This window comes from Pan paniscus, chromosome 19 (assembly GCF_029289425.2).
Source record: "Pan paniscus chromosome 19, NHGRI_mPanPan1-v2.0_pri, whole genome shotgun sequence".
Classification (NCBI taxonomy): Eukaryota; Metazoa; Chordata; class Mammalia; order Primates; family Hominidae; genus Pan; species Pan paniscus.
Window position 1 is genome coordinate 63,399,959 of NC_073268.2, and position 15,128 is coordinate 63,415,086.

Consider the following 15,128-nt stretch of genomic DNA (forward strand, 5'->3'; position numbering starts at 1 on the left):
AAGGGAGAAGGAAGGGAGAAGGAAGGAAGGGTCATGTGCAAAGGGGCAGAGGATGAACTGTGATGGGGATGGAGGCACAGTGAGTGGTCCACTTTGGCTACAGAACAGGATATAAGCAGTGGATTTGTAAGAAATGAGAATTTTAAAGTAACAATTTTTGCATCAGTTTGGGAAGATCTTGAGTGTCAGGATGAATGGTTTAGAATATATGGCAGGCCACGGAAGCCGCTGTCCAAGTAGCAGGGGAAGTACATGCAGACAACCTGAAATTAATCTGTCAGCAGCCAGGCTCACCAAAAGTGGGAAAACTTGAAAAGAAAAAAAAAAGAGTATCAGGCTCCTCAGCAACAGTGGACTGCATTGATACACGTATTGATATACCTCAGTAGGGTCCCAGGCCCTCTTCCAGCCCTAGCAGCTGTGTGTGTGCAGTGCTTAGGAGCAGAAAGTGGAGGGCTATAATCAAGGCCAGTGCTCCAATGATATCAATGACGATACCAACCCAAGCTAATATTTGCTGGATGCTCACTAGTCACCAGGCATGCTTCACGACAACCCTATAACATGAGTACTGTCACTGTCTCCCATTTTACAGACAAAACTGAGGCACAAAGAAGCAAAACCAAAACCTAAACCTAAACCTAAACCTAGAGCAGTCCGACTCTAGAGCCCAGGCTCTTGGCCACTATAACTGCTGGAAGCAGTGGAGAGGCCAGGCATTTTGAGAGTGAAATAAGCAGGACTTGGTGCCTGTCTGAACAAAGGAATGTCAGGGGCAAGAGAGAGAAGGATGTATCACCCCTTTCAAGTTTAAATGACAAGAAGAAGAATAATGGTACCATCTACCTGAATGGGCAAAGCAAGAAAAGGAGATAATTCGAGGAGAGAGTAAAGCACGCATCTGGCCTCTGATTAAGTACTTAACATAGACTGCCCTAGATTTTTATTAACTCATCTCCCCACCCAGCAATGAAGCAAGGGTCCCAACCAAGAAGTTGTCCCTGGGGGCTGGGCACGGTGGCTCACACCTGTAATCCCAGCACTTTGGGAGGTGGGCGGATCACAAGGTCAGGAGATCAAGACCATCCTGGCCAACATGGTGAAACCCCATCTCTACTAAAATAAAAAAAAATTAGCCGGGCGTGGTGGTGGGTGCCTGTAATCCCAGCTACTCGGGAGGTGAGGCAGGAGAATGGCGTGAACCCAGGAGGCGGAGCTTTCAGTGAGCTGAGATCGCGCCACTGCACTCCAGCCTGGGCAACATTGTGAAACTCCATCTCCAACAACAAAAAAAAAGAAGTAGTCCCTGGGGAGCAGCATTTCTCTGCCTTTTTGATGAGCTCAATGCAGGCCACCAGGTCCTTCTCAAAGTCAATGAACGTCTGCTGAAATATGTGAAAATATATAACCCATGAACTGTAGGAAACAGCCAAAAGTCAACTGCTTTTGACCATCTCCAAACATTTGAAGGCAGGGTCAAGTTTTGTACTTCTCTTTCAACTATGAGCATGGTACTTTGCTTAAATTAGGAAGGTGCCTCATGTATATTGTCAACGGTCCAAGTGGTGGCTCCTTTACTCATATAACATTTTAACGTATTGTCAGACTCCAACATAACTATGTAATTAATTAATTTTTTTTTTGAGTCGGAGTCTTGCTCTTGTCACCCAGGCTGGAGTTCACAATGGCACGATCTTGGCTTACTGCAACCTCTGCCTCCTAGGTTCAAGTGATTCTCCTTCCTCAGCCTCCCGAGTAGCTGGGACTACAGGCGCTTGCCACAATGCTTGGCTAATTTTTGTATTTTTAGTAGAGACGGGGCCATGTTGGCCAGGCTGATCTCGAACTCCTGATCTCAGGTGACCCACCCACCTTGGCCTCCCAAAATGCTGGGATTACAGGCATGAACCACCGTGCCTGGCCTGTAATTAACATTTTTTTATGAAATTGAAATATCAGTAGGTCAAAATTGGCCACGGAGTATCTTATTGTTAAAACTGCATCTAGGAGGCAAATTGGAAGTTCCTGAGAACCATGGGCCCCTGGATATGGGATTAAAGCTTCAGTGAACAAGTCCAGACCTGGTACAGATATGACAACATGAAAACATTTAAGAAAATTACAGAAAACACTTCTGGGAGAAGCCAGGGGCTGACTGGACACTTTAGCAGCTACTGTTTTTGCATGATGCCATTTTTTTCTCTTCCTTCAGTGGCTGACAAAGCCGGATACCTGATGGGACTGAATTCTGCAGAAATGCTGAAGGGCCTGTGCTGTCCAAGGGTGAAGGTTGGCAATGAATATGTCACTAAAGGGCAAAATGTCCAGCAGGTAATGGAGATGCTCTGTATCCAGTTGATTGAGATCTTTTGCTATTTGAGCCATTATCTTAAAGCTCCTTCAGTTGCAGGTATCAGAAATGCACATGAAATCAGCTTTCACATTAAGAGGAAGTTCATTTTTAGGCTTCAGAGGCAACTGAAGGAATGCAAATCATTAAGTGCCCATTGGACGCCATGAGGACCTGGAATTAGAAAGTGAAGAGCCCTCTGGAGCCAGGCAGCCTCCCTCCAGCTCCTCTGGGATTCATGGGCTGTTGAGTCTCTCCTCTGTTGTGTCCTTGCTAGGCAGATAAGTTTCCTGGACCTCTCTTGCCCGTGGCCACCCCATAGCTCCCAAGTTTATATCTCTGTGTTTCCAGCCTCACCCTGAAACTGAGACCAGTGTCTTTTGATCCCTATTCCAAATTCTTAGGAGAGATACTCAATTAATCCAATCTGGATCAAGTGTTCACCTCTGGTCTAATTAAGTGTGGCCAGGGGCTGGAGTCATGTGCTATAACCATGTTGTTAGAAAAATATCTTTGTGAATAGGATAGTTCTCAAAGAAAGGTGAACAGCATGAGCTGGGCAAACACCTCATAAAATATTTAATATTACATTGAATGATCTGAAATTGCCAATATTCAACTGCTTTTGATTTTCTTTTTTCCTTTTGTTTTTTTTTTTTTTTTTTTTTTTTTGAGACAGAGTCTCGCTATGTCACCAGGCTGGAGTGCAGTGGCACGATCTTGGCTCACTGCAACCTCCACCTCCCAAGTTCAAGTGATTCTCCTGCCTCAGCCTCCCGAATAGCTGGGACTACAGGTGCCTGCCACCACACCTGGCTAATTTTTGTATTTTTAGTAGAGACAGGGTTTCACCATGTTGGCCAGGATGGTCTTGAACTCCTGACCTCGTGATCCGCCCGCCTTGGCCTCCCAAAGTGCTGGGATTACAGGTGTGAGCCACCATGCCTAGCCAACAGCTTTTGATTTTCGAGTCAATTTCATATGTTTCAACTTAATGCAGCCATAGAAACACTAACTCAAGGGTTGAGTGGGTGATCCTTTTTCAAGGTGACCAATTCGGTGGGTGCTCTGGCCAAAGCCGTCTACGAGAAGATGTTCCTGTGGATGGTCACCCGCATCAACCAGCAGCTGGACACCAAGCAGCCCAGGCAGTACTTCATCGGGGTCTTGGACATTGCTGGCTTTGAGATCTTTGATGTGAGTTGTGACCTTCTACTTTCTTGTCTGCTTTGCTGAATCTCCAATGTATTTTCCAAGCTCACTCAAATTCTTTGGTATTTGAATCACCCAGTTCAACAGCCTGGAGCAGCTGTGCATCAACTTCACCAATGAGAAACTGCAACAGTTTTTCAACCACCACATGTTCGTGCTGGAGCAGGAAGAGTACAAGAAGGAAGGCATCGAGTGGGAGTTCATTGACTTCGGAATGGACCTGGCTGCCTGCATCGAGCTCATCGAGAAGGTAGAGAGATACTGCTCCCTGGGACAGCTCCTCCTTATTGGGGGCCCTCCCCTTCTTGCTCTGATTCTTTTCTGCTCACAGATTGGGGCCCCTAGCCCCCAGGCTGCAAGCCTTCAGATAGATAACTGAATGCCTATTTGCAAAGAGAATGAATGTCCTAAATCTGTTCTGACACTTAAAGAGGTTTACGGGTCATTAAAATCCAAGGGCTCAGTTATTTCCAAGAATGTGATGGAACCCCAGTAAGGACTGTGGCATTTCTTACCTATTTGACTTACCCAAAGACCCAAGGAGGCGGAACCATGGAGCAGTGTGGCTCTTGGAGGGATGTTAATATGAAAACAGGAATAGATATTAACTTTTTTTTTTTTTTTTTTGAGATGGAGTCTTGCTCTGTCACCCAGGCTGGAGTGCAGTGGTGCAGTCTCGGCTCACTGCAACCTCCACCTCCCAGGTTCAAGCAATCCTCCTGCCTCCACCTCCTGAATAGTTGGGACTACAGGTGCCCGCCACCACGCCCAGATAATTTTTTTTTTTCTTTTTTTGTAGAGACGGGGTTTCACCATGTTGGCCAGGCTGGTCTCAAACTCCTGACCTTGTGATCCGCCCACCTCAGCCTCCCAAAGTACTGGGATTACAGACGTGAACCACCACGCCTGGCCGACATTAACTTTTTAAAAAGGAATTCCCATAATATTTGAGCACTGCTCATGTTGGAATGAGTATATCTTCCTAAGGTGGCTACTGAGAAATTGGGACATTATTGTTCAAAATATTACTCACATTACTTTATGGCTATATATGAAACTTTACTTTTTTGTACACCTACTGAAAAAAGTATGCTAGGTTTATACACACATAATTTTATCCTATATTCTTTTGTTCAGCAAATATTAATTAAGCACATACTCTATGCCTAGCACTTTCTGGTCATCCCCCAAACAGACCAAGAGTCTTGCTCTCACTGAGCGTACATGCCAGCATTCCTGGTACCAGAGTGAAAGCACCAAAGAAGGTTTTTTGGCTTCTCCAGACCATGAAGCATAGGTATGCACTATTATATGTGGAGGTGTAGACTCTGTTATCCTCTTTCCAGCCTATGGGCATCTTCTCCATCCTGGAAGAGGAGTGCATGTTCCCCAAGGCAACAGACACCTCCTTCAAGAACAAGCTGTATGACCAGCATCTTGGAAAATCCAACAACTTCCAGAAGCCCAAGCCTGCCAAAGGCAAGCCTGAGGCTCACTTCTCACTGGTGCACTATGCCGGCACCGTGGACTACAACATTGCCGGCTGGCTGGACAAGAACAAGGACCCCCTGAACGAGACTGTGGTGGGGCTGTACCAGAAGTCTTCGCTGAAGCTTCTCTCCTTCCTTTTTTCCAACTATGCTGGTGCAGAGACAGGTAAAATTCTATTATTTCTTTCCCTCTGTGGGACGTTCTGTGTAATGACTCCTAACCCAGAGCTGCTTGTGAAGAACCAGTAATCAGACATGAGCTTCAGCTGAGTATGATGTTTCTCTTTCAGCTCCATTTTTCTTCCTCCTGCTCTTATTCTTCCTCTTCTGTAAGAGATTGAGCTCTATGGAGGTAAACAGGACCTCTCAGTGGCCAAGACAGTCAACATCACATTGTTTAATAGTTTTCTACTGAGGTATAATTCACATATAATAAAATTCACCCTTAAATCTATTTAGTGGTTTTGGCCAGGCATGGTGGCTCAGGCCTGTAATCCCAGCTCTTTGGGGGCCAAGGTGGGGGCCGATCACTTGAGGTCAGGAGTTTGAGACCAGCCTGGCCAACATGGTGAAACCCCGTCTCTACTAAAAATACAAAAATTAGCCGAGTGTGGTGGCACACACCTGTAGTCCCAGATACTCAGGCAGCTGAGGCCGGAGAATTGCTTTAACCTAGGAAGCAGAGGTTACAGTGAATGGAGTTTGCATCACTGCCCTCCAGCCTGGGTGACAGAGTGAGACTCTATTAAAAAAAAAAAATTGAGTGGTTTTTAGGATATTCACAATGTTGTGTGACCATCATCACTGTGGAATTTTAGAACATTTTTCACACCCCTGTAACCCATGAGCAGATTTCTTTTTTTTTTTTTTTTTTTTTTGAGACAGAGTCTTGCTCTGTCTCCAGGCTGGAGTGCAGTGGTGCAATCTCGGCTCACTGCAGGCTCTGCCTCCTGGGTTCAAGTGATTCCCCTGCCTCAGCCTCCCAAGTAGCTGGGACTACAGGTGCACGCCACCACGCCCGGCTAATTTTTTGTATTTTTAGTAGAGACAGGGTTCCATCATGGTGGCCAGGATGGTCTCGATCTCCTGACCTTGTGATCCACCCGCCTCGACCTCCCAAAGTTCTGGGATTATAGGCATGAGCCATCATGCCTGTCCCCATGAGCAGATTTCTATCCCTAGCCTCTGGCAACCACTCATCAACTTTCTGTCCCTGTAGATTTGCCTATCTGGGCATTTCATGTAAATGGAATTATATACTGGATGCTCTTTTGTGTCTGGCTTCTTTCTCTCAGGTTACTGTTCTCAAGGTCTGGCCCTGTTGTAGCATGTATCAGGACTTTGTTCTTTCTTATGGACAAATAATAGTTCATTGTATGAATATATCACATTTTGTCTGCACATTCATCAGCTGATGAACTTTTTGGCTACTGTGCATGATGTTGCTATGAACATTTGTATAGAAGTTTATATGTGAACATATATTGGCAATTCTTTTGGGTATATACAGTATATATATATGGTACCTAGGAGTAGAGTTGCTGGGTCATATGATAACTGTGTTCAAAATTTTCAGTAACTTCTGAACTCTTTTCCAGAGTGGTTACACAGGGGCCAGGCGTGGTGGCTCACACCTGTAATCCCAACACTTTGGGACGCTGAGGCAGAAGGATCATTTGAGGCCAGGAGTTCAAGACCAGTGTGGGCAACATAGAGATCCTGTCTCTAAAACAAAATAAAATAAGATAAAATAAAATAATTAGCCAGAAGTGGTGGTGCACACCTGTAGTCCAGCTACTTGGGAGCCTGAGCTGGGAGGATCACATGAGATTGGGTGGCTGAAATTGCAGTGAGCTGTGATTGGGCCACTGTACTCCAGCCCAGATGACAGAGGGAGACCCTATCTCAAATAAATAAATAAGTAACACAAGCCAGTAACACTTTTTAAGATTACCAGTAAATATACTTTTAAATAGTAGCCAACATAGAGTTTTAACATTATATGCCATTTTAAATGCATACATTTAATAAATTAATAAAATATATGAAATATAATTATTCATTAGATAATGAGATCATTTTTTAAAAATGAAAGCCTAATGTCTTATGGGCCAGGGAATGTAATAAATGGGAAATGGGCACATGCATAAACCTCAATGATGAAAATCATTTTCTTTGAATCTAATCACAATGTCTCTGTAACTACATTGCATAACCTCGCCTAGAGATAACATCAGCTCTAACATAAGACCCTGTGTGGATGCGGATTTGGGGAAGCGACTTTCCTGCCTTCCCTTCCCCAATCCAAACACACAGTCATGCTAGACCCCGGGGACAAAGTGGGATGAAGGGAAAGGAAGATGGGGGAGACTGGGACATGACATTTTCCCCTAAGGCCGCATCTTGATTAAGTATCAGAGAAAATTGAGTCATTCAGAAAAAGTAGACTCCAAATTAAGATGGCAAATTGGGTTGTTTCCTGTAGGAAAGAAAAAGAAATCAACTTATAAAATATTGTTGAGAAAATTCCGTTTTATTACTTTCAGTTACTTACTCTTTAGAGATAAGCAGGGATTAAAGAATAAAAGGAGGCAAATTCATGAAAGAAACTACAAACATTGCCAGGCACGGTGGCTCACGCCTGTAATCCCAGCACTTTGAGAGGCCAAGGTGGGCGGATCACTTGAAGTCAGGAGTTCAAGACCAGCCTGGCCAATATGGTGAAACTCTCTACTAAACATCTCTACTAAAAATACAAAAATTAGCCAGGCATGGTGACGCTCGCCTGTACTCCCAGATACTTGGGAGGCTGAGGCAGGAGAATTGCTTAAACCCGGGAAACGAAGGTTGCAGTGAGCCGAGATTGCACCATTGCACTCCAGCCTGGGCATCGCAGCGAGACTCCATCTTAAAACAAACAACAACAACAACAACAAAAAGAATGAAAAAAAAAAAAAGAAACTACAAACATTAAGAGGGACATCTCAATCTTGCAAATTATTCAGTTTGCTTTCAGCTCTGATTTCTAAAGGAAAGGACTCCCCTTTTCTACTGAGAGTTTAAGTTATACTCCCAGTTAAATGCTACCCACACCCCATGCCCACCCCATTCCCACAATGATAAAGCTGAGGGTTCTTAATCCTGGGTAGTTTGGGGGCATTTTAAAAACAAACAGGCCAGGCACGGTGGCTCATGCCTATAATCCCAGGACTTTGGGAGGCCAAAGTCAGGAGTTCGAGACTAGCCTGGCCAACATGGTGAAACCTCATCTCTACTAAAAATACAAAAATTAGCCAGGCATGGTAGCACACGCCTGTAGTCTCAGCTACTTGGGAGGCTGAGGCAAGAGAATGGCTTGAACCCGGGAGGTGGAGGTTGCAGTGAGTTGAGATGGCGCCATTGCACTCCAGCCTGGACAACAGAGCAACACTCCATCTAAAACAAACAAACAAAACCTCAGGTCTCTTATGTCAAAAGGAAACCAGAACTCGGGGCTGGGAACGGGTGGTTCAGGAAGCCCACTGCTGGGTCTTCTGGGATGCACCTAACACGCTCTTCTGTGTCTGTCTCCAGGCGACTCCGGAGGAAGCAAGAAGGGCGGGAAGAAGAAGGGCTCCTCTTTCCAGACTGTGTCGGCCGTGTTCAGGGTTGGTGTTTTGGCAGCTTCCATATTCACTTGTTTTTCTGCCCAGTGAAATGGCATTTGCTAAATGTGCTTGTTTTGGTTTATGTCCCAGGAAAATTTAAACAAATTGATGACTAACTTAAGGAGCACCCACCCTCACTTTGTACGATGTCTGATTCCCAATGAGACCAAGACTCCTGGTGAGTACCAGCAGATCTTGCCAAGTATTTGAACAGAACAGGACGCCCTGAGATAAATGCAAAATTCTGTGGGTGTGAGTTTGGAAAGAGTGATGGTCTGTATCACTTCTGAAAGTAGTCTCTGAAATAGGGTTGCCAGATTTAGCAGATAAAAATACCAGATGTACCCAACACAAAGAAATGATAAATGTTTGAGGTGACAGATATCCCAATTATGCAGATATGATCTTTGCACATTTCACGCTTGTATCAAAATATCATGTGTACCCCATAAATATGTTCAACTATTATGTAACCACAAAAATGCTAAAAACCAAATGCCATATTAAATGTTATTAAATTTCAATTTCAGTTAAACAATGAAAAATGTCTTAGTATAAGTGTGACCTATGCAATATTTGGAATATACTTCCTCTAAAAAAGTATTCATTGTTTATCTGAAATTCACATTCAACAGGGCATCTGTATCTTATCTGGCACCCCTACTACGAAATCATATTCAAAATATTGTGTGTATGTATATAAGCACATCAGAGCCACAGCTTTCATAAGATAAAGGCTCTGTTTACCCCAAAGTTAAATACCACTACATTTGGCAAATAATCATCTTAGGTATCCCATAATCAAAATAGCATCAATAACAACTGTTTGAAGCCATACTGCATGTCAATCACTTTGTTATATTACCTCGAATCCTTGCAACAGTTCTCTGCAAGATACGCATATTGATCTCCAGTTTATAAATGAGAAAACTGAGAATCAGAGACTATATATAAATACGGAACCCTGTGCAATAGAGACTATATATAAATATAGAACCCTGTGCAATAGAGGACTCCTTTAACTGTCACTTCATCCTGATTTGCGAATATTCTTGGAGTCTAGCTTTTTCAGTGTCATTTGTCACAAAAAGGAAAACAAACTGTCACACGGAGCTGTGGCTATGGGGTAGCTCACTCACCAGCTGAGCTGTTCTATGCCCAACACGGGCCTCCCAGCTCAGGATTAAACATTCTGCCTCTGCAACATTATGAGTGAACAGAGGTATACGTTGTCGGGGGTGGGGAAGGGGGGAAAGTTCACCTATTACCACGTGATCCTAAGCAGAGTATTTGAACACTTTCTGCCTCAGCTTTCTTGTCCATAAAACAAGGATAGGCCGGGCACGGTGGCTCATGCCTGTAATCCCAGCACTTTGGGAGGCCGAGTTGGGTGGATCACGAGGTCAGGAGATCGAGACCATCCTGGCTAACATGGTGAAACCCCGTCTCTACTAAAAATGCAAACAAATTAGCTGGGCGTGGTGGCGGTCGCCTGTAGTCCCAGCTACTCGGGAGGCTGAGGCAGGAGAATGGCGTGAACCCGGGAGACGGAGCTTGCAGTGAGCCGAGATCGCGCCACTGCATTCTAGCCTGGGCGACAGAGCGAAACTCCGTCTCAAAAACAAACAAACAAACAAAAAAAAAACAAGGATAAAAGTGGCATTTTAATCTATTATTTACTTCTTTAATAAGCACTCATAAAGTGGTTACTCACTTTGCAAATATTAGCTCATTTAACCCACCTTAGAGGGTTGTCGTGAGGGTTCAATGAGTAAGTACAAGTCAAGCATTTACAACAGGGCTGAGTACATTGTGAACACCCAGCAAATGTTGGATGCTAATTATTATTATTATTATTATTATCACTCAGAACTAGAAACTTTAAATCCCCAATAGCCAGGTGTGTTATAGTTAGTGAAACTGCATCTTCCATGAAAGTTAGGTTCTAAAGTCTAAGTCAAAAGCAATAACCAACTACATCATTGTGATATGCATTATCTGGGGCATCCTGCAGCCTCCTGACCAGTGAGCCAGCTTCTCCAGTTTTGGGAAGAGTGGTTTCTTTGGTTAAGAATCACACGAAATCATTGGCTTGTATGTAGGTCTTGGAAAACATCCATTTCTGTTACTGTCGTCGTTGAGTACGTGCTTGCATAAATCAAACATGCTTGTGGCCTGACTCCTCTCTAAGCAGATGGCCTGCAAGGTGGTGGAGGATGGCTTCAAACTGTGCCTCTGGGAGGAATGCTTTTGGTAATCCACTGGCTTACTTTTTTTTCTTTTTTGAGACAGAGTCTCGCTCTGTCACCAGACCAGAGTGTAGTGACACGATCTCGGCTCACTGCAACCTCCAACTCCCTGGTTCAAGCTATTCTCCTGCCTCAGCCTCCTGAGTAGCTGAGACTACAGGCACACACCACCATGCCCAGCTAATTTTTGTATTTTTAGTAGAGATGGGGTTTCACCATGTTGGCCAGGATGGTCTCGATCTCCTGACCTCATGATATGCCCACCTCAGCCTCCCAAAGTGCTGGGATTACAGTCGTGAGCCACCGCGCCCGGCCCTACATTTTCTTTGGGAAGGTAAATGTTGCTGAAATGTCTGTCCTTTCCTGTTGCATTTGCTTCTCCTTAGCTCTGGCACCTACCTCTCTGTTTTCATGTCAATTTCTGGGAATAGCCCAACACTGATACAGAAGCCTGGTGACACCTTAGAAAGCACCTAGTGTGCCCTCTTTATTTTCTAGAAGACTAGAGACTATGGAGATTTCCATGCCTTACCTCAGGGCACCTAGAGCAGGGGCTGGGAGTCACGATCCATGATCAAATCTCAAGTCCCTCCCCACCCACAGGCACATACGGGGCTTGCTGGTTGTTCTCCCGAATCCTCTAGGGCTTCACGGGCACAGGTCCTCTGCTCGCCTGCTGAACAAGGGCCCCTCGGGAGCAGGCTCCAGCCTCTACTCCTCTCATTCTCCTCTTGCAGCAAACCTGGAGCCTGCTAAGTCTGTGCTGCTGACTCACCAAAAGCTGGCTTGCTGCTGTTTTTAAATGTAGGTTTTATTATTGTTAAGGGATGGTGAGGCCAACAGACCAGAAGATGGTTACCATTAAAAAGACAGTCACGGCCGGGCATGGTGGCTCACGCCTGTAATCCCAACACTTTGGGAGGCTGAGGTGGGTGGATCACCTGAGGTCAGGAGTTTGAGACCAGCCTAACATGGCGAAACCCTGTCTCAACTAAAAATACAAAAATTAGCCTGGCGTGGTGGTGCATGCCTGTAATCCCAGCTACTTGGGAGGCTGAAGCAGAATTGCTTGTACCCAGGAGGCGGCAGGTGTAGTGAGCCGAGACTGCGCCACTGCACTCCAGCCTCAGTGACAGAGGGAGACTCCATCTCAAAAAAAAAAAACACAGTGCTCAAGAGGAGGGGGCCTGCCACAGAGGGCCACGAGGGGAAGCACCAGGGCTAGGTTTGGGGTTGGGGGAGTAAGGAGAAATCACAGGCCAGAGCCTCGAGGGTCGTTCCCATGGGATGGAGCAGGCGAGGCAGCATGAACAGGCCAAGCAGGTTCAGCATTGCCAAGTTTGAATGGTTTCAGCAGGCTTCAAAATGTAGGGACTTTCTCAAGTTGGCCGGTACCCGGGGCCCTGAGGTGACCAGGACAGGGAAGTATTGGCCCAGAGTGTAAGAGCCCTGTGAGAGCCTGATAAAGGTAGGGATCGGGGGTTAAGGGCTTTGGATGGCTGGTTTGCATGTGAAAGACGTGCTTGCAGGAGACTTTTTTGCCATCTCCTGGAATGGCTAGCCCCGGGAAGGGCAGTCTCTCCTGAGCCAGTGAGGAGGCCCCATGATGCCAGATCATCATAAGATACAGCATATTTCAAAAGCATGGCTAATACCACTGCCCACGGAGGCCAAGATGGCTGGAGAAAGGAGTGGGATGGAAGTGATACACTTGGAGAAATAAAGAGGAAAAACCCTTCAGCGGCTGGAGCAGAAGGATGAGAGAATAGCTCAGGGGAATTTTTAGAAGTTTTACGCGTTGGTACAAAAGCAAAGGAGGCCCTTTACGTGGACCTGATAGAAAACATCTCAGGCCGGGTTTAAGGAAAAACAAAGCAAGCCCTAAGAGAACCAGCTCAGGATTCTGAGTCTGCACAAACCAGAGGGGCCCTGTGAGAGAGAAGAGTGCCGTCTCGGCTCTGCTACAGCTTTGCAAAGCCCTTCGCCTCTCTGGGCCTCAGTCTCCCCCAGTGCCCCGCCACCCCATAGGATGCCTCTGCGGGAATTAGAAAAGATCTCCCAGTCCAAGTCGGACACGACCCCTAACAGGATGGACAGCCTGGCAAGCATGGTGGCATCTCTGGCCTCCCCACTGTAAAATGATGGTCCTTTCAGCTTTCTTCTGGCTCTAGAAGCTTCAATTCTCTTGTAACTATGCCTTTTTCTCTCTGCTCCCGGTGCTTAAGAAGAAAGAGGCCTCAGCCACATGGTTAAAGCAAGTGTTAATCATGCCTGCTTTCACCATTTTAACCTTTGTACTCATCTTTTCTCTCTCTCTCTTTTTTTTTCAAGACAGGGTCTCACTCTGTCGCTCAGGCTGGAGTGCAGTGGCGCCATCTCAGCTCACAGCTCACTGCAACCTCTGCCTCCCCAGTTTAAGCAATCCTCCTGCCTCAGCCTCCCAAGTAACTGGGATTACAGGGACGCACCACCACACCCAGCTAAGTTTTCGTATTTTTAGTAGAGACGAGGTTTCACCATGTTGGCCAGGGTGGTCTCGAACTCCTGACCTCAGGCGATTCGCCCACCTCGGCCTCCCAAAGTGCTGGGATTACAGGCGTGAGCCATAGCACCGGGCCTGTACTCATCTTAACTCATGTAATCCTCAACCGCCTGATGAAGCAGATACTACAGGTTGATTATCCCTTTATCTGAAATGCTTGGGACCACGAGTGTTGTGAATTTTAAATTTCTGTGGGTATTGGAATATTTGTATGTGCCTAATGAGCTATCTTGGGGATGGGACCAAGTCTAAACACAAAATTCATCTGTTTCATATGGGTCTTATACACATAGCCCTAAGGTAATTTTATACAATATTTTAAATAATTTTGTACGTGAAACAGTTTTGGCTGCGACCTGCCTCATGAGGTCAGTCGTGGAATTCTCCACTTGTGGCATCAGGTTGGAGCTCAAAAGTTTTCAGGTTTTGAGTTTTCTGAATCGGGATGCTCAACCTACATTATTATCCTTATTTTACAAATAAAGAAATTGAGGCAGAGACAGGCCAAGTCCGCGAAGCTAGTAAACAGCATAGCTGGGATCTTAACCACTCAGAATCATCATCTGAGAGCTCATGGGAGTCGAATTAGACCATTTCTAAGGTTCTCTCCACATCGGCGGTTCTATGAATTTTTTAATTATTGTATTTATTTATTTATTTATTTATTTATTTGAGACTGAGTCTTGCTCTGTCACCCAGGTTGGAGTGCAGTGGCACAATCTCAGCTCACTGCAACCTCCGCCTCCCGGGTTCAAGCGATTCTCTTGACGCAGCCTCCCGAGTAGCTGAGACTACAGGCACCTGCCACCATGCCCGGCAAATTTTTGTATTTTTAGTAGAGATGGAGTTTCACCATGTTGGCCAGGCTGGTCTCGAACTCCTGACCTCAGGTGATCCACCCACCTCGACCTCCCAAGTGCAGTGATTACAGGCATGAGCCACTGCACCTGGCCAGTTCTCTGAATGTCTGAGACATTTTCTCCTTGCTCTCAACCATGTTTTCTCTAGAGAATCACCACCTGATAGGACTTTCAGAAATGATTAAATGCCCCATGTCTGCACTGTTCAATAGGGTGGCCGCCGTTACATGAAATGTTTACATTTACATGAAAAGTTTTAAAATGTTAATTAATTTTTAATTTTAATGAATTTAAATGTAAATAGCCACATGTGGCTGGTCACTACTGTATCTGACAGTGCAGCTCTACCAAAGCCTTAAAAATCATCTAATTGTATAGTGATGTCTCCCCACAGCTACCAGGGAACCACGTGGGCATTCTAGAAGCTTCCCTAAGGTTAAGTCAAAGCCAGCCTTGGCCCCACCACTCCCACCCCAGCAACTTAGGGAGCCCACAAAGAGAAGCCATCAGGTTGCCGTAGCCTGTGTCCTCTAACCCCTCATGCAGACCTGAGACAGAATTTTCTCCATCCTAGTTTGATTTGTGCCTGACCCAGGCTGGTTACCACGAGCACCCACATTACCTCCCCAAAGGGGCTTGCCCCTCTAGCTCCTCTCCTTCCAGCCAAGCTCCATTTCTCCCCCAATTCCTATAGCAGGGGCTGAGTGGTCAGCAGATGACCGCCGCCCTACCTTCAACCCCCTTCTGGGTCCCCTCCCACGGCCTCTTCTTTTTTTTT

General features: G+C 45.6%; 1 protein-coding gene and 1 long non-coding RNA gene across 3 annotated transcripts in view; one reads left to right on the top strand and one right to left on the bottom strand.

The window, feature by feature from the left end:
* The window catches only part of LOC117976546 (uncharacterized), a 113,967-nt gene that overhangs the window by 57,486 nt on the left and 41,353 nt on the right, over nt 1–15,128 (bottom strand). The gene's annotated exons all lie outside the window — the stretch shown is intronic.
* Nucleotides 1–15,128, top strand: part of MYH13 (myosin heavy chain 13) — a 63,265-nt gene that overhangs the window by 15,441 nt on the left and 32,696 nt on the right. The window contains exons 11-16 of the mRNA XM_055102259.2: nt 2,213–2,331; nt 3,398–3,547; nt 3,642–3,812; nt 4,909–5,218; nt 8,626–8,699; nt 8,790–8,877. Of these exons, the coding sequence (XP_054958234.2) occupies nt 2,213–2,331; nt 3,398–3,547; nt 3,642–3,812; nt 4,909–5,218; nt 8,626–8,699; nt 8,790–8,877 (912 nt within the window). The remainder of the gene's footprint in view (nt 1–2,212; nt 2,332–3,397; nt 3,548–3,641; nt 3,813–4,908; nt 5,219–8,625; nt 8,700–8,789; nt 8,878–15,128) is intronic.